Here is an 18,376-nt window from a genome sequence, read left to right on the forward strand (position 1 = left end):
GGGTGGATTGTGTCCCAGCTGGGGTGAGGGTCTCCCAACCAGTGCCTCTCAGGGACACTCGTGCTCCACGCCCCTCCCTCCCCCCCAGCTCCCCTGTTAATCACTTAGCGAGATGTGCGTGAAACTCGACCCGTGCCTTCCTGATAGCATCTCTGGGTACCAGCCTCCCTCCTGACCCCACAGAGTGGCCCCAGCCCCACAAAGGCCCCACTCAGGCTCTGCCCGCTGGGAGGGAAGTGTGTTTATCCTAAGAGGACAGCCAGGAACTCTGCATCCACTGGGGGGATTAGCTTCCCAAGGTTGCAGGTATAAAGCCGCCCGCACAGCCTGCTGTTCCCGAAGAGGTGGGCGAGGAGTGCTGGGCAGGCTCCCCCGGGGCGGTGGGGCAGGTGGGCACCATGTTCTATGATTGCCTCTTCTTGGCTGCCTGTCAGCGTGAGTACCCGCCCGCCCAGCTCCAAGCCCTCTGCCCCCCTACACCCCAGTGAGGACCGGGAAGCAGGGACGGTGGAGAGGGAGGGGGTGTTTGGCCGCAGGCCTGTGAGACCTTCTGGGGCAACTTCTCTGACCAGCTTCCATCCCTGGGAAGCCAGGGGTCATTTCAAGGAAGGTGGCCCCGACGCCTTGCAAGGCTACGGGACCTGCGGGGGGGCGGGGGGCGGGGTCAGTCACGGTCCACAGTCCTGCCTGTTGGGCAGAGGCATCCATCCCTCCAAGCCTCCGCTGCATCATGGCTTCTCAGTCACCGCTTCTGGTCTGACTTCGGGACAGTGAGGGTGGGGGCGAGGAGGGAGGCTGCTTCTGGGTGTTAAGGATTATAGGCCCTTGGGGCCCCCAGCCCACCCCAATGGGCAGTGTTGGGGCTGACCAGGGGCCAGGCAGGATTCTTGGAGAGCCTAGCCCCATCCAGAGCTAGCTTCAGGCTGCATTGTCGCATCCCAGCGGGCTCAGGCTCAGGGTGGGGGCAGTGGCAGCAGGCAGAGCTGACCTGGTGACCTTTCCCTACAGAAGGTGCCATGCGGGCCAGCGAGACTGTGTCAGAGGCCAGCCCGGGCTCCACGGCCAGCCAGACTGGAGTCCCCACTCAGGTGGTGCAGCAGGTGCAGGGCACCCAGCAGGTAGGACACACACCCCTCCCCCAGGGGTGTGTAGAGAGGGCACCTGAGGGGGGCAGCGAGGCTGTGGCCGTGGGTACCTTGCTTCCCCCCTGGTCCTGCTACCCGAACCATCTGCTCACCTGTTCTTATCAAGATGTTCACTGCTGCCGCCCCAGCAAATCCCCCCCCCCGCCCCTGCCCCGGGCCGGGCCTCCCTGGGGAAGCCAGCGCTGCTCAGGTCCCTCCTCCTTCCCCCGCAGCGGCTGCTGGTCCAGACGAGTGTGCAGACCAAGCCGGGCCACGTGTCACCCCTCCAGCTCACCAACATCCCGGTGCCCCAACAGGTAAGCGCCCTGCATCCAGCCCCCACTCTCAGAGCCTCCCCAGGGTGCAGAACCCACCCCTGTGGCCTGCTCTTATCTACCCCTACCAGCATCAAGGCTATGGGGCCTATCCAGGGGTTGCCCTACCTGCTGCCTCCAGCCGGTGAGGCCGTGTCAGTCAGGGCCCATTGGGGAAGGAAGAGCTGCAGGAGTCATCTTAACAGAGACCTGAGGACTGACAGTAAGGAACGTGGCTGGTGGGTCCAGCCCCAGTGTCCCAAAGCAGAGAAGCCAAAGCCGGTTAGGAACCAGGAACCCATAGCCAGCACGGGCGTGAGTGCATGGTGGTCTGTCGCCTGGAAGGCTGCACACCGGGTGCTGGCGTCCAGCGTGGACCGGGACAAAGCCCTGTCAGCTTTCAAGGGTGAGAGCACATTTCATGTGCCCTGTGGAGCCAGGCTCCCTGGACACAAACTCCAGCTCTGCTGCACATGGGCTCCAGGATCTCGGGCAGGTACTTTCACTGTCCTAAACCTCTGTGAAGTGGGGGAGTGACTACAGCATCAGGACTGTCAGGGCGATTCTGTGAGCTAGCAGGCATGCAGCACTAGAACGGCGCCTGGCACGGCACAGGTGCTCATTAAAAACACACAGGCCGGGCCTTCCCTGGTGGCAGTGGTTGAGAGTCCGCTTGCTGATGCAGGGGACAGGGGCTCGTGCCCGGGTCCGGGAAGATCCCACATGCCGCGGAGCGGCTGGGCCCGTGAGCCATGGCCGCTGAGCCTGCGCGTCCGGAGCCTGTGCTCCGCAACGGGAGAGGCCACAGCAGTGAGAGGCCCGCGTACAGCAAAAAAAAAAAAAAACAACAGAAAAAACAAAAAAAAACACAGGCCGTTGTCAGTGAACTGTGGTCCTTCTGGCTCCAGGCTCTCCCCACACAGCGTCTGGTGGTGCAGAGCACAGTCCCGGGCGGCAAGAGTGGCCAGGTCTCCCTGACGGTGCATGGCACGCAGCAGGTGCACTCACCTCCTGAGGTAGGTGGCGGCCCCTTTGGCCACCCTCCCCACCCCTCTCCCCAGAGGAGTCAGGACTCACTCCTCCCAAGTCCTTGTTGACCCTGGCTGGGGTGGCTCGGCCGCCAGATCCTACCCCTGCTGGCTCTGAGCTGAGCCCGGCTCCAGGAGGAGGAGGCAGCTTCTCCCCTGGGTCGAGATGGGCCTTGAAGCTCCAGCTCAGGGCACTGCATCCCAGGAGGCAAAGTGGGCCCCTCTTCCCTTGACAGGGTGGGTAGAGGTTCCTCCGCCGACCACAGGATGGAATCCAGGGACCCCTGAACACCAGTGAGGGTGTGGAGGCAGGCAAGCCGTGGGTGGCCGGGAGCATGGGTGTCAGCAATCACAGCTCCAGGGCAGATCCCTGGCTCAGCCATTCAGTCCTGGGGACTCTGGGCAGGCCCTCAGAGCCTACTGAGCCCCGAGTTAGAAATGTGTGAAACAGTTAATGATACCCACTGTGACACAGCACGGCCCATAGCTGGCGGGCTCTGCAGCCAGCCCACCTGGGGTCAGCACCTGGTGCCACCACTCACAACTCTGTGGCCCTTCCCATCTGTGCGTCAGCAAATCATCTGGAAAGTAGGGGTGCCCTCACCTATCCTTCCTCACTTCAGGGCTGCAGCCCATCTGATGATGGAGGCAGCAGGTGGCCCATGAGCTGAGGCTCGAGTCCCAGCCCTCTTCGCTGGGGAAGATGGGTCTGAACTCTGAGCCTTGCATCTGGGATGACTGGGGCTGTGGTGCGGACCAGGCATTTGGATGCAAAGGATGGTTACCAGCTTAGGTGGTTGGCTACGTCCCCTCTGGTTGCTGCCCTCCCCTAAAAGCTCTCTGGACAGCCCTTCCGAGCAGGGTTTTGTCAGGCCCCGGCTGCTCCACACACACACCGTGTCTCCTTCCATTGCAGCGGTCGCCAGTGCAGGCCAATAGCTCCTCCAGCAAGACGGCTGGGGCCCCCACGGGCACGGTGCCTCAGCAGCTGCAAGTCCACGGCGTCCAGCAGAGTGTCCCCGTCACCCAAGAGGTGCCAGGCAAAGGCGGGCAGTGGCAGGGGCGAGGGTGCTGGCCAGGCGGCCTCTGCATCCTCCTTCAGTTGTCAGTGGGAGTTGCAGTGGCGAAGGCCTGTGAGAGACCAGCAGATGGGGGTCCAGCCCCAGCCTGCCACCTAGGCCTTTGGCAAGCACCTCTGCTTCTCTCCAGACTCCGCGTTCTCACCTAAATAACGGCTCCTCCCCGAGGGCCTGGGAGCAGGGCGGTTGGGGCCGCCGTGAGGATGAAGTGCGTCCTCGTGGAAAGCACCTAACACCGAGCAGGCACTGGAAACAGCTTCGAGAAACAGCCTTGGCCTCTCTGGGCCCATTTGCCTGGAGGAAACCCCAAGGCCAAGTCCTGGCTCGCCCCTAGGGGGCTCAGCGAGAGGCCTCAGCCTCCAAAACCATGCCCAGTCTTCTGGAGGAGGCCTCACTCTGAGCTGCCCGCCACGGCAGCCAGAGCAGGTTAAGAGGCAAGGGCTGTCTGCCGTCTGGTCGTTACCACTCAGGTTAGGAGGTTCCCAATCCCCTGGAGAACCAGGTGAAACCATAGACCCTTTCCCTGGAGGAAAGCAGAAACCCCACCCTGAAGGATTCATAGATACTCTCCTGCCTGGCACCAGAGCCCCTCTGAACCTCTAGGCCTGGGTTCAAGTCCTGGCCCCATCCCTCAGCAGCTTCCCGCCTCCCAGCCTCTGTCCCTCACTGTGCCCTGAGGATAATGCCGCATGCTCTCCATGGCATGGCAGTGAGGACAGCCAGGTTCATGGGCATGCGGGTAACCCATGGAGGGAGTGGGGTAGAGAGCAGGGAACCCCTCAGTCAGCCCCAAGTTCAACTCGGTGCTACTTCCCATCAGCCTCGCCTTGTTGAGCCTGGGTTCCACACCTGTAACATGGCGCCCAGAGGCAACCTGATAATGAACCTGGAAGGCACTAGGTGCAGGGCCAGCAGTGAAAAGCTGGAGGAAGGTGGCGTCTTTCCTTATGGGGCTGCTGTGAGGCTTACATGAGTTCACGTGGGCGGGGGGTGGTGCTTAGGGGCAGGTGGGCAGCCATCATCGCCATCATTACCATAGTCTGACTTGCCTTTCCTTCCCCAGAGGTCCGTGGTCCAGGCCACTCCACAAGTGCCCAAAGCTGGCCCCGTGCAGCAGCTCACAGTGCAAGGGCTCCAGCCGGTCCACGTGGCTCAAGAGGTGTGTGTCTCCCCCACCTACCTCTGGGCAAACTGGGGCTAGGCCTGGGTTGAGCTGGGGAGGGGTGCAGGCCCCTCAGGCCGCAGGGAGGGAGTGGAGCTCCCCTGGGGGGATGTGGGTGGGTAGGTGGGAAGGCAGCTGGAGCCTTCAGAACCCCAGCCCCATCCTGGGCTCCACCTCTGGCCCTGGGCTGCGGACGCGATCCTGGAGCCTTACTCTTTCCGGGCACCTGGCAGTTTAAGGCCCAGGTTTTGCTGAGAGAGATCTTGGTTCTCCCTTCCCTCACACGGGGTGGGGATCTTCTGGTCGGGTTGCTGAGTGAGCTCAGCAGCCTCGTGGGCGGTGGAGGCCTGGAGCCCCACCCGCGGCTGCCCCCGGTGACCCCCCAGTGTCTCTGTTTGTCCTCCAGAGCTCAGGCAGTCAGTTTCCCGCTAGGAAGGCAGAGCAGCAAGAGCCCCGGCCCACGCCGCCACCGGAGCCGCCGCCCCGGCCGCCCACGCCTGGGCCCGGGCCGGGCGTGCTGGTCCCGGAACCGCCAGCGTGCAGCGGGGAGGCCCCGCAGCTAGGCAGCCCCGAGCCGCCGACGCCCCATTACGAGCCGGGCGCCGAGCAGTGGGTGGAGCTGGTGGGCGTGCTGCCCCCGCACCTGCTCCTGCCGCAGCAGAGAGTGGTCCTCGAGCCACGGCCCGGGCTCCTGGCCCGAGCCAGCCCCGACCAGAGGGTCAGGATCCAGAGAGTCCCCCAAGTGCTAGTGTTCGGCACGGCCGCCACGGCCCTCAAAGTAGGTGGCGGACGCATGGGCGGGGTGCAAAGAGCGGGCGGGGGCGGGATCCGCCGGCCCCGGCCCGCGCCCGGCCCCGCAGGCCCTGTAGACCCCACCTCCACCCAGCCAGTCTGGGGACCCACCTCTGATTCCCCCTAAATCGGGCTCCAGGTCCCAGGCTCTGCCACTACAGACTGGGGTGGGGGATGGGGTGGGGAACTCAGGCCCCGCCCCTAAGACTTTGTCAGTAGTTTCAGATTTTGGCCCACAAACGGGGCCCCACCCCTGGCCCCGGCTCCGCCCCTAGCATCCGGTTCAAGGTTTCTAGGCCCCGTCCCTGTAGACAGGGGTCCGTCCCTGATGCAGGCTCCAACCCTGAAGCCATGTCTGTAGTTCCAGGCTCCGGCTTTAGTGACAGCCTTGTACCAGGACTTGGCTCTGCCGCTGGGTTTCAACTTTCACGCCCACGGTAGGACCCTGTCTGGGGTCCCCTCTGTGCACCTCAGGCCCTACCTTTACTGTCCCCAGCCCAAGCAGAGAGTCCTGGCTTCTCCTGATACAGCTGATTCCCAGCCCTGGCCCCGTCCAGGGTATTCAGAGAGCCCAGAAGTGCAGCCTTCCAGCTGGGGAGCTGCCAGACTTTTAGAAGCAGAGGCGAGGAGCTGGCTCACCCCTGACCCTCTGTGTACCCTTCCTCCTGTGCCAGGTGCAGCAGCTCCAGCAGGTGCCAGTCCCACATGTGTACTCCAGCCAAGTGCAGTATGTGGAGGGCAGTGATGCCAGCTACACGGCCAGCGCCATGTGAGTGGGGAGGAGACTGGGGGAAGGGACAGGAGGAGGGGCATGGGTCTGCCCAGGACCCCCTGGGACTTGAGGCCCCAGCCCCCAGCGGACCAGCCAGCCTTCAAGGCCTCAAGTGGCGGTAAAGCAGAGGGGACCCTGGCAAGTTGGGAAGGGCATCCCAGCAAGGCATAAGAGCTTTGGAATCAGGTTGGTCTGGTTCTATGCAAAAAAACAGAAAACAAAAATGGGAAAAATTTTTTTTTAATTTTATAAGATAAAAATTTCTAAGGAATAGGGAATGTTAAACTGTGAAAAAAAAGTTTCCTTCACTCCTGACCCCCAAACCTGCCCCAGAGGGGAGGCTGTGGCCCATTTCTTTGTTTCTTCCCAGAGATACTCTGAGAATAGAAATTACCCCCTTTCTTTGTTCAGAAATAGAGGCAGCGTGTTCTGTCCCCTATCTCTTCTCCTGCCTTGTAGCTCGAAGCTCTTCGACCATGTGGGTCCCAGTCACCCTCTTTAACTGCTGTGTGATACTCCACCACACAGCCACAGCATGAATGACATAGCCAGTCCCCACCCAGCCAACACGTAGGTGACTTCCACTCACTGGTGCTGCGCACAGCTCAGCGTCAGCATGTGCCACATCAGGCAGATGTCAGCCCCAGGCCTGCCTTAACCCCGGCTCTGGCTCCTTGCTGGGGATGCTCCATATATATTCCCATGGAGAAGGATCTCCCCTTCTCCATGGGAATAATTCCAGGGCTTATAGTCTCTAGTTGTTGTTTCAGTTTTTGGAAGCTTCATTTGGCTTTCTTTGCATTTGCCTGATTTTCTTCTTATGTCCCTGCCACCTGTTCTTGTGGGCATGACACTGGGGGTGGATTAGCTCATGGAATGACTTGATCTCTCGGCCCTGATGCTGTGGCTGACCCCAAAGGGTGTGACCCTGGCACCTGAGTCGTGGTCTACAGCATGCAGCTACCTCATAGTTCTGTTGATTTATTTCCAGTGCTGCCAGTCTCTCTTATCTGTGCAGTTGACCAGAGCTGGCAGGGACCACAGAGGACATTCCAAAGAGGAGCTGGGCTCCCGAGGGCCCCCAGGGGCTCCTCTGCCTCTCCTGGTCTGTCTTTTGCTTCTTTTTCTTTTTTAATAAAATTATTTATTTATTTATTTTTGGCTGCATTGGGTCTTCGTTGCTGCGCACGGGCTTTCTCTAGTTGCGGTGAGCGGGGCCTATTCCTCGTTGTGGTGCACGGGCTTATTGTGGTGGCTTCTCTTGTTGCAGAGCATGGACTCTAGGCACACGGGCTTCAGTAGTTGTGGCACACAGGCTCAGTAGTTGTGGCTCACGGGCTCTAAAGCGCAGGCTCAGTAGCTGTGGTGCAAGGGCTTAGTTGCTCCGTGGCATGTGGGATCTTCCCGGACCAGGGCTCGAACCCATGTCCCCTTCATTGGCAGGCGGATTCTTAACCACTGCGCCACCAGGGAAGTCCTGGTCTGTCTTTTGCTTCCGGTTCAGTTCTTCCTTCTGTGTTTATGTGTTTGATCACACGGAGTCCATTGTTGCCATCAGATTCTCCTGCTATGTGAAGTTTTTGAGGACACTGTATCTTATCTCTCCCTCATAGTGGGTCATTACCATGTTCCCAGCCCTTTGCTGGTCCAGATCCCCACGCTGACCAAAGCCACAGCCCTTGGGCCTCTGTCCCTGGCCCTGTCCAGCTTCTGTCCAGAGATATACACATTCATTTATTCAGTCATTCAGCAAACAGTTACCAAAGCAGTGTTTTCTGGGAGCACGTGTCGCGTGTAGGGTGCTGGGCTGGTTTTGGCTCCTGCCGAGGTGGGCATGGGCACTTACCAGTCCCTGCTCAGGTCACGCACTCTGGGTGTCACTCGTGCAGTAGATGTGAACTGATGCGAACCAGGGCACAGTGATCAAGAGCTGCATCCTGGTGTCTGATGGGCAATGCTGCGCACCTCAAGTGATCACATCCCCCAGCCCAGTCCCTCTCCTTGCTGCCCGCAGAGGCCCCCAAGACTCCCTCCACTGCATCCTTCAGCACCTTCTGAGCCAGGCCTCTCCTGACGGGCCTCCCTCCCTTTCTGGATTCTAAAAATTTAACTTATGTTTTTAAATCACTAATACATTGAGAGGGCTCAAAATTCAAAACTGTGTCCAGCCACGTGTGGTGAAGCGCCTGCCCCCAGTCCGCGGGCCCTCCACCCTCACAGACGGCAGATACAGATACGAAATGCCATGTAATCTCCCCTTTCTTCCCACTCTCTGCACCCTTCCCTGCCTCTTTTGTTCACCTAACCGAATGTTCTGGAGCTTGTTCTTTGGCAGGACCCCAAGACCTTCTTCCTCCTCCCTCACCCCTGTGTAAGGTTCCATCACCTTTTAACTTGACATCCCACTAAAGATGGACCACCCCCCCCCCACCGCCAGTCATTTTTACTCTCTTGCTATGATTTGCAGCCTTGAGCTCATGTGACCTGATGCAGATCCTGGGATAGCTGGAGAACTCTCCGGGGTGGGGTGGGTTTCTGGGTCAAAGGGAAACACATCTGTACCCCGATAGTCATTGTTGACCAGCCCCTCAGGGTGATGGCTGCTGGATTTAGAAGTAGAGCCCCCGCTTCTCCAGCACCGTCTTCCTGCCTCATGTGCCTTGGTGTGTACCACCTTCTGAAGTGCCCTCAATTTACCTTTGCACTTGGCCTCTCCTCTGGCTCCCTCGCTAAGGCATTAACTCCCCTGTGGGGGACCTTGTCTCTCTCATCCACTGTTGGGCCCAGCGTACCTAGAACAGTGCCCAGCATACAGCAGGCACTCAATAGTTCTTTTTTTTTTTTTATCGGCTGCAGTGCGTGGTTTGTGGGATTTTAGTTCCCTGACCAGGGATTGAGCCCGGGCCCCTGGCAGTGAGAGCGTGAGTCCTAACCGCTGGACCACCAGGGAATTCCCTCAGTAGTTCTTTTTATGATTTACTGAAGTGTGTAGCCTATTGCAAGTTACTTAGCTCTTCCAGTTCCACTTCCTCCCATCTGAAGTAGGGACTCCCAAGTCAGGGGGCCACTTTGAGGATTAAGTGAAAATTTGCCCATCATGCACCTGGGGTGATGCACGGGGCTGTTGCTTCCTGCTCTCCTCCCCCCTCAGTCATGCCCCTGTGCCACCCAGCTCTTGTCCCCTGACTCCCTCCCTCTACTTCTTTTGCAGCCGCTCCAGCACCTACCCCTACCCCGAGACGCCGCTGTACACGCAGACGGCAGGCACCAGCTACTATGAGGCCGCGGGCACGGCTGCCCAGGTCAGCACACCTGCCACCTCCCAGGCGGTGGCCAGCAGTGGCTCTGTGCCCATGTACGTGTCCGGCAGCCAGGTCGTCGCCAGCTCCACCAGCAGTGGGAGTGGGGCCAGCAACAGCAGCAGCAGCGGCGGCAGTGGCGGCGGGGGAGGCGGTGGCGGGGGCGGTGGCAGTGGCAGCAGCAGTGGCAGCGGAGCAGGCACCTACGTGATCCAAGGCGGCTACATGCTGGGCAGTGCCAGCCAGTCCTACTCCCACACCACCCGTGCCTCACCAGCCACTGTAAGTGCCAACCCAGGCCCCAGGGGAGGCGGGGGTGGGAGGGGGACCCTGGGTGGGAGTGGTGGGTGGTGGATGGTGGTTGCTGGCCACCGTCAGCAGGAGCCTGGTTAGCCTGGTGTCAGGATGCTCAGGTGAAGATGGCCTTGGATTGAATCCTCGCTGTGTGGCCTCAGACAAGTTACTCAGCCTCTCTGGGCCTCAGCTAATATGCATGACGCTCTTGGAGCTATTGTCCAAGAAGTGCCATCTACTCTGATAGTAACTGGTGATGGCGGGTAGATAGCAAGGGGAGGGAGATGCAGGCACCACCATGCAGGAAGCTGCCCCGAGCAAGGTTCTGTGTCCATCCCGAAGGCAGCAAGATAACTTTCCTCTGCCTAGAGTGGCTCTGTGGAGCAGCCCTAGATCCTAACCCTGACTGGGCCCCTCACCAGCTCTGTGACTGTAGGTGGGTTGTCCTGGGGTGGTCCCCGTCCTCTTGGAGCTTGACGTCTGGTGCGATGGCTTCCCCTCGTTTTTTTTTTTATTCATTCATTTATTTTTGGCTGTGTTGGGTCTTCATTGCTGTGCGTGGGCTTTCTCTAGGTGCAGTGAGCGGGGGCTACTCTTCGTTGCGGTGCGTGGGCTTCTCATTGCGGTGGCTTCTCTCATTGCGGAGCACGGGCTCTAGGCGTGCGGGCTTCAGTAGTTGTGGCTCACGGGCTCTAGAGCGCAGGCTCAGTAGTTGTGGCGCATGGGCTTAGCTGCTCCATGGCATGTGGGATCTTCCCGGACCAGGGATAGAACCCGTGTCGCCTCCACTGGCAGGCAGATTCTTAACCACTGCACCACCAGGGAAGTCCCTTCCCCTCATTTTTAACTATCGCCCTCTCCCATGGCGACCCATTGTGGACCCCATAACCAAGACAGAAGGTTTCTCAGAAGACAGGACCTCCCTTATGCACCCATGCAGCCTGGCTTCTAAGTCTAATATTTTAATGCTGGTCATAACCCACATAACTGATTTCATGACTCCCTAATGGGTCCTGAAAACATGCTTCGCTAGACCAGTGCCGTCCGATAGAACATCCTCCAGTGATAAATATTTTCTCTCTGTGCTGCCTAGTGCAGGGGCCTCTGGCCATATGAGGATATTGAGCATTTGAAATGTGAGTTTCAAGGTCCCAGGAACTGAGTTGTTTTTTTAAAAAACTATTTTGAAAGAATTATAGTCACAGAAGCTGCACAATAGTACAGAGATCCCTGTGGACCCTTCACCCAGGTTACCCCACTAATTGCATTTTACGTAACTGTAGTACAGTATCTAGCTAGGAAACTGACATTGGTACAACGTGAGGGTGTCTACTTCTGTGTCTTTTTATCGCATGGGTAGGTTTGGGAAACCACTATCACAGTCAAAATGCAGAACTGTTCCGTCACCACACACCCCTCCTGCTAACCCTTTGTAGTCACCCTTGCCTTCCTCCCTCCCAGCATCCCTAACCCCCGGCACTCATGAATCTGTTCCCCATTTCTCTAACGCTGTCATTTCGAGGATGTTCTATGAATGGACTCATACTTTACGTGACCTTTTGACATTGGCTTTTTCCATTCGGTGTAAATTAATTTAACAGCTCTGTGTGGCTGGTGGTGACGGATTTGGACAGTGCAGTTCTAGAGAGTTCCACTGGATTTAGTTCCCATGGGTGATTGTGATATGACACCCTCTCCAGTGCGGTTGTCAAGATCACAATCAGAAATAAATATAGAGAGCACTTAGCAACGAGCACTTGAGAAATGGAAGCAATTCTTAGCATTCTTCCATCCCTCCTCGGGCCCCAGGTCCAGTGGCTCCTGGACAACTATGAGACAGCCGAGGGTGTGAGCCTGCCTCGGAGCACCCTCTACTGCCACTACCTGCTGCACTGCCAGGAGCAGAAGCTGGAGCCCGTCAACGCCGCCTCCTTCGGCAAGCTCATCCGCTCTGTCTTCATGGGCCTGCGCACCCGACGTCTCGGCACCAGGTGGGGCCACCTGCCCCTGACAGTCCCTAGCAGCCACAAGGCCCAACCTCACCCTAAGTTATCGAGGTCCTCAGCTCCCCTTGTCCCCTCGCTCACTCCATTCCAGCCCCACTGACCTCTTCACAGCTCCTCTGACACTTGCATGCTCCTACCTCAGGGCCTTTGCACTGCCTGTGCCTTCTGCCTCACGTACCCTTTCCCCACCTCCTGACTCAAACGTCCCCTGACCCCCTTAACTAAAACTCCAGCCTTCCCTCATCTCCTTGGCATCCACCCCCCTTACTTTATTCTCCTTAGCACTGAGCACCATCCAGCATGCCTCTTACGTTACTTCTCCTTTCTGATCTGTCTTCCAGTGCTGAAATGCACGTCCCTTGAGAGTGCAGGGGCTACACACAGTCAGTGCTTAATCAGGGCCTATGAGTCAGTGAATTCACGTAGGAAGGAGCAAGGAGCCCTCCCATGAACCCGCTCTTCCCTGCCTCTCCTTTGCAATCCCCCACACCTCTCCAGGCTGAGCCCCGCTCTTCTCTTGGTTCCAGCTCCCAGCTTAGGCCTTAGACATCACCTCATTCATGCATTCATGCGTGTGTACGTGCGGAACCTTGGGCAAAGTACTCAGTTTCCTCAGCTGTCAATCTAGGATGCTAGGAGTACCCTTCATAGGGTAGGGATGAGGAGCACGTGGATTCGAATATGCTAAGTGCTCAGAACAGTGCCTGGCAGATTGTTATGACTAGCAGGCAGCAAATACCTGCTAAGTGCCTGCCCCTGACTCTGGCCCTGTCTTCACAGAGCTCAGTCTGCAGTTGGGGGCCTCTCCTTGGCACCCATAGTACCTGTGGCTTCCCCAGCCTAGCACCCCCAGCTCTGTGGAAATATGGGTCTCGCCCCCTGGGCTCTGTTCGGCCCCCTAGCAGAGAGGAGAGGCAGGTGTGATGTGAAGCTCCCAGTGGATGATCGGTGACCACCCCCAGCCCAGCCCTCATCCTCTGCCTCCCTCCCAGGGGCAACTCCAAGTACCACTACTATGGCCTGCGCATCAAGGCCAGCTCACCCCTGCTGCGGCTGATGGAGGACCAGCAGCACATGGCCATGCGGGGCCAACCCTTCTCGCAAAAACAGAGGTAGGAGGGCAGGGCTGGCCCAGTGCTGGCGGGCAGGGAAAGGCATGGCAGCCCATCTCCACTCCAGTCCCTTGCCTATCCCTTCTCCAGGCTCAAACCCATCCAGAAGATGGAGGGCATGACCAACGGTGTGGCCGTGGGGCCACAGCAGGCCACTGGGCTGTCCGACATCAGCGCCCAGGTCCAGCAGTACCAGCAGTTTCTGGGTGAGGGCTCCCTGGACTCTGGGGTGGGCCCAGGGCAGGGTCTGTGGCCCCCGGAGAGTGTGCAGATGGTTCACTTGTCCTCCCGGAACCTCTTCGCCCCCAGTGCACACGGGGGAACTTCTGCTTGGTAGCAAAGTGGTGCCAACTTAGCAGGGTCCCAGGATGGGGCTCAAGGGGGCAGGCAGCTGGGGGATGAAGGGCTCACAGTGTCTCCTCTGCCCCCAGATGCCTCGAGGAGCCTTCCTGCCTTCTCAGAGCTCGACCTCCAGGGCAAAGTGCTGCCCGAAGGCATCGGGCCTGGGGACATCAAGGCCTTCCAGGCCCTGTACCGGGAACACTGTGAGGTAGGGCATCTGGGCAGTGGGCAGGGGCGAGGGAGGGCCACGCTGCCGCTCAGCCCCCTTGAGCATCCAGCCTCCCCAACAGGCCATCGTCGATGTCATGGTGAACCTGCAGTTCACCCTGGTGGAGACGCTGTGGAAAACCTTCTGGAGGTACAACCTGAGCCAGCCCAGCGAGGCACCGCCGCTGGCTGTGTGAGTGCCTTTGAGGGAGGGGGGAGGAAGGGAGGAGGCTGGGTACCATGTGAGTCAGCCCCCAAGGCTGGGGCGGCCAGACCTCAGACTTCATGCAGGAATGGGGGCTCCTCGCTACCCCTGCAGTTTGTGGGGTGCACATGGCCTTCTGAGCCCGCCTCCAGAGTGTGCATTGGTACCGGTCTGATGATCGGTGTTTGCGATGGCGTGCCCCACCAAGCCATTTCCTCCCTGCGGTGGGTAGATGCCTGTGCCCCAGTGTGCAGGGTGTTAAGATCCCTGTCTGACCCTGGGGGCAGTGGGGTCTGTGTCAGCCTGACCCCGGGAGTCTTCCAGAGACAGAGAGTACCTGCCTGACCCCAGGGTGGGGTGAGGGTGCTGTGCCCTTCTGACCCTGGGTACAGGACCATGGAATGTCCTTGTGACCCCCGGGTGGGGTGGGTGCCCACAGGCACGATGAGGCCGAGAAGCGGCTGCCCAAGGCCAGCCTGGTGCTCCTCTCCAAGTTCGAGCCTGTGCTCCAGTGGACCAAGCACTGTGACAACGTGCTGTACCAGGGCCTGGTGGAGATCCTCATCCCCGATGTGCTGCGGCCCATCCCCAGTAAGTGCACGGCCCCCCGGTCCCCGCACCCCACCCCACCCCTAAGTCCTGACCAGCCCCCCTACCGCCCACAGGTGCCTTGACCCAAGCGATCCGGAACTTTGCCAAGAGCCTGGAGAGCTGGCTCACCCACGCCATGGTGAACATACCTGAGGAGATGCTGCGGGTGAAGGTGAGGGCGTGACGGGGGCTGAGGGGCCAGCTTGGCCCACAGCCCGGGGCCTCCCTCCCGGCTGTGGGGGGGCTGGGGGCCTCGGTCTCCTCTGCCTGACAGAGGCGGTAAGATTTGTCCCCGTGTCTGTCCCATCAGAGTGAGCTTTGGGCGTTGTCTTTACAAACCAGCTTCCTCAGGAGCCCACTTCTGAAACACAACCTGTTTGTGGTGTTTTGTATGCAACACGGCATCTTAAAAAAATTAAAACCAAATGCACACTTGAAGTAGTTCTCTTCAGAGAGCTTCAACAGAAAGTGCTTTAGGTGTTCAGAAAGAGATAAAATCTTAAAAAAACCCAAAAAACCAAAACCAAAAACATCTATAAGGAAACAGAATAGCCCTCTTTGTCAATGCTGCACATTCACTAACTACCAAGATGTGAGGAATTAGATGGGGTGTGCTTGCTCTTAAGCAAAAAGAAAAAAAAAGAAAAGAGAGAGAAAAAAAAAAAGTTTGTTTTCAAAGTCCCGAAAATGCCAACAAGACAGCTAAACAGAAAGGGATGTCTGAAGAATGACCCCTGGGTACGCTGGACACAGGGCTGGGGTTGGGGGCCTGTGGAGAGAGTAGAAGCTGGATCCCGGGGAGCCCTTCAGAACGGGTAAGACTTATGTATTCATTCATTTATTCCACACGCATTTATTGAGCACCTGCTGTGTGCTCGGCATGGCTCTGAGTGCAGGGAGCACAGCAATGACCAAGATGCACAAAACTCTGGCCCTCCCGGAGCTGACATTCAAGGGAATAATAATACAAACAAAATGAAACCAAAGGTTATGGAAGTAGTGCCCTTTCTGGGCAATGCCCTCCGAGATTTACTTGTGTCCTTTGATGAAAAATAATAATGCTGTTCAGATACAATACATTGATTTTTTTTGGAGGCATTCTTTGGGTGGGTGGTCTCCCAAAGTTTGAAAACCCCGACCCTTTGATCTCCCAACGAAAGCAACAAGGTACATTCCTCCCTTTTAGGAGAAAGAAACAGGCTCAGAGAGGTCGCATTGGGTGGGGCAGGGGGCTGTGCGGGGTGGGTTCCGCGGAAGCCACAAGCCCTGGGCCCCACAGGTGGCAGCGGCCGGCGCCTTCGCGCAGACCCTGCGGCGCTACACGTCGCTCAACCACCTGGCGCAGGCGGCGCGTGCTGTGCTGCAGAACACCGCGCAGATCAACCAGATGCTGAGCGATCTCAATCGCGTGGACTTCGCCAACGTGCAGGTGAGCGTGGACGGGGCAGGCGAGCGCGGGGCGGCCCGGCGGTTCGGGCCCGGGGCGGCGGTTGAGCCCCGGGCACCCGCCCGCTGTGTCCCAGGAGCAGGCCTCGTGGGTATGCCGCTGCGAGGACCGCGTGGTGCAGCGGCTGGAGCAGGACTTCAAAGTGACTCTGCAGCAGCAGAACTCACTGGAGCAGTGGGCGGCCTGGCTGGACGGTGTCGTGAGCCAAGTGCTTAAGCCCTACCAGGGCAGCGCCGGCTTTCCCAAGGCTGCTAAGCTCTTCCTCCTCAAGTGGTCCTTCTACAGGTGCGCGCTGGCTGGGCGGGATGCGGGCGGGGAAGGCGCTGGGTGGGAGGACGATCCTCCCACCAGGGCCGGACCCAGAGAAGGCTCCTTTGCTTTGGGATCAGGCGAAAATGGGACCAGTGAAGGCTCCGCCTCTTCGAGGAGGGTGGGGCTGGATGAGCGCCCCAGCCCCACCCTCTCTGGCTGGACCAGAGAAAGCCCCACCCCCTGGGGGGACTCGGGTGCCTTTTAGAAAGTCGAGGGTCCTGCTGGTGGTGGGCGGGGCTCGGGCCCTCCTCCCTCTCTGAGGGACGCCTTCCCTCTCTGACCGGGAAGCCTGTGCGGGGCCGGGCGGTGGTAGCTGGGCTTGCTCGGGCCTGGGGTCCTTACGGCAGGGAAGAGGGGCGCGGGGCGGGTCCCGGCCTGAGGATTTCCTCTCTGTCGCCTCCCACAGCTCCATGGTGATCCGGGACCTGACTCTGCGCAGCGCCGCCAGCTTCGGCTCCTTCCATCTCATACGGCTGCTCTACGATGAGTACATGTACTACCTGATCGAGCATCGCGTGGCCCAGGCCAAGGGCGAGACCCCCATTGCCGTCATGGGCGAGGTGCGCACGACGGGTCCGCTGAGGGCACGGGAGGGGTGCCCCTAGGCAGGACCCTCATTCCTTCTCCTCTCCCCTCCTTCCAGTTCGCCAACCTGGCCACCACGCTGAACCCCCTGGACCCGGACAAAGGTAGGTAAAGCGTGCCCCTACTGAGGGCCAGAGTCCAGGCGGTGGCGTACAGCGAGGCTGGGGTGGAGGAGGCGGCGGTTGGGGAGCCATGTGGTGGCCTGGTGGCGCCGCCGCCCCGCGCTGAGCCAGGCCTGGTCCGTGTACACCAGACGAGGAGGAGGAAGAGGAGGAGGAAAGCGAGGACGAGCTGCCGCAGGACATCTCGCTCGCGGCCGGTGGCGAGTCACCCGCGCTGGGCCCCGAGGCTCTGGAGCCACCGGCCAAGCTGGCGCGGACAGACGCACGTGGCCTCTTCGTGCAGGCGCTGCCCTCCAGCTAAGCCTGTGGCCTCCCCTGCCGCACCCCGCCGCCCCGCCCGCCCTACCCTGCTGCCCCTCCTCGCCAGGGTCCCTCACAGCTTCTGTGGCTTCGCTGTCACCGCTCCAGCCTCGGCCGGGGCCGGGAGGGGGCCTCCGAGACAGGGAAGGTAAGGGGGTCCCTGCCCCGGATGGAGCGGGCACAATCACAGGGCCGGGCGGAGCCGCAGCTGCAAACTCTGACACAAAAGACGTGCCTTAAGGAACCCGCCGACGTGCCCAGGTGCCCCCTGGGGCAGCCAGCTTGGCCCTTGGCCCCGAAGGCCGCAGCATCTCCCTCCCCCACCCCCTCCCAGGGGGCAGGCAGGCAGGCCCCCTCCCTTGCAGAACTGTTAACTTATTCAGCTCGCTGGCTTTGCACAGCCTGTCCTAGGCCCAGCCCTGAGCCCCGGGTGGGCGCAGGTGGGCATCACCTGGGGACCCGCCACTGTCAGCAGCAGCCCCGGGATCCCTCCCCCAGCAGCCCCACCGCTTCCCACTCCTTGGTATAAGTGCAATTAAAGCTGTGGGTGTCGCATCTTCTCCAGAGCTGGGCCCTCCCTTGCCCCGCAGCCCTAGAGGGGGGCACTGCCCGGCCTGGATAGGGGGAGGGCAGAAGGGGCACCACCTCCAGCTTCCAAAGAGCAGCAGGCTGGACAGGGCGCCAAGCCCAGAGGGACCTGCTGCAGGCAGCGGGCCCGGAAGTGCCCACGCCTGCCCCAGCCAGGGCTGGGTGCTCCACTCGCTCAGATCCTGGACCCCGAGTCCTGGGCCCTCCTCGCCGCTGGTCTGTAATGGAATCTCTACGCTCCTACTCTCCCTGGAGACCGTGCTTCTCCTCCATGCGTGCGATCCCCGCCCTCCACATGACTATTGTGCGATTTGTGAGCGCCGCCTGAGCGGAGTCGGTAACTTGTTGGGTTTTTTTCCAACCATCATGGCCTTATCTGTTCCGGTTTTCTCAGTGTTTTCAACCTGTGAGATAGATGTTTATGGCAAAAAGCGAAAAAAAGAAAAAAGAAAAAACAAACCTGATCTATTGTATAAAAATCACTATTTTGTGTGCTCCGTGTGCTCCAGCTTTTGGGGTGGCTTGCCGACTCCCCCTCCTTACCCCTCGGGGCCTCCCTTCTCCTGGTGGTGGAAGTGTCCACGCGTGTGGTAGTCTAGTGTGCCGAGCTGTTTTCTACCTTTTTGTAGTCTTTCTTAAAACACAATAAATTCCGCTGTGATATTTGCCTACTGCTGACTTGCCGGCCTTGGTGG

The 18,376-nt window shown here is 59.6% G+C and overlaps 1 protein-coding gene across 6 annotated transcripts in view; it reads left to right on the plus strand.

The window, feature by feature from the left end:
- The window catches only part of RFX1 (regulatory factor X1), a 31,795-nt gene extending 13,451 nt beyond the window's left edge, over nucleotides 1-18,344 (plus strand). For 2 of the 6 annotated variants that reach the window (XM_049707091.1, XM_049707090.1), the window contains exons 3-22: nucleotides 1,009-1,118; nucleotides 1,358-1,441; nucleotides 2,347-2,454; nucleotides 3,383-3,499; nucleotides 4,609-4,704; nucleotides 5,114-5,485; nucleotides 6,174-6,268; nucleotides 9,483-9,852; nucleotides 11,674-11,855; nucleotides 12,863-12,982; nucleotides 13,073-13,188; nucleotides 13,414-13,532; nucleotides 13,615-13,724; nucleotides 14,176-14,327; nucleotides 14,402-14,499; nucleotides 15,607-15,756; nucleotides 15,851-16,059; nucleotides 16,493-16,646; nucleotides 16,730-16,775; nucleotides 16,925-18,344. In XM_049707091.1, coding sequence (XP_049563048.1) covers nucleotides 1,009-1,118; nucleotides 1,358-1,441; nucleotides 2,347-2,454; nucleotides 3,383-3,499; nucleotides 4,609-4,704; nucleotides 5,114-5,485; nucleotides 6,174-6,268; nucleotides 9,483-9,852; nucleotides 11,674-11,855; nucleotides 12,863-12,982; nucleotides 13,073-13,188; nucleotides 13,414-13,532; nucleotides 13,615-13,724; nucleotides 14,176-14,327; nucleotides 14,402-14,499; nucleotides 15,607-15,756; nucleotides 15,851-16,059; nucleotides 16,493-16,646; nucleotides 16,730-16,775; nucleotides 16,925-17,094 — 2,978 coding nt within the window. In that variant the 3' untranslated portion in view covers nucleotides 17,095-18,344. The remainder of the gene's footprint in view (nucleotides 1-1,008; nucleotides 1,119-1,357; nucleotides 1,442-2,346; nucleotides 2,455-3,382; nucleotides 3,500-4,608; nucleotides 4,705-5,113; nucleotides 5,486-6,173; nucleotides 6,269-9,482; nucleotides 9,853-11,673; nucleotides 11,856-12,862; nucleotides 12,983-13,072; nucleotides 13,189-13,413; nucleotides 13,533-13,614; nucleotides 13,725-14,175; nucleotides 14,328-14,401; nucleotides 14,500-15,606; nucleotides 15,757-15,850; nucleotides 16,060-16,492; nucleotides 16,647-16,729; nucleotides 16,776-16,924) is intronic. The other 4 variants (XM_049707092.1, XM_033401232.2, XM_049707093.1 and 1 more) reach the window with 4 other exon arrangements.
- The last annotated feature ends 32 nt before the right edge of the window (nucleotides 18,345-18,376 follow it).

The sequence above is a fragment of the Orcinus orca genome, chromosome 3 (genome assembly GCF_937001465.1).
Source record: "Orcinus orca chromosome 3, mOrcOrc1.1, whole genome shotgun sequence".
Lineage (NCBI taxonomy): Eukaryota > Metazoa > Chordata > Mammalia > Artiodactyla > Delphinidae > Orcinus > Orcinus orca.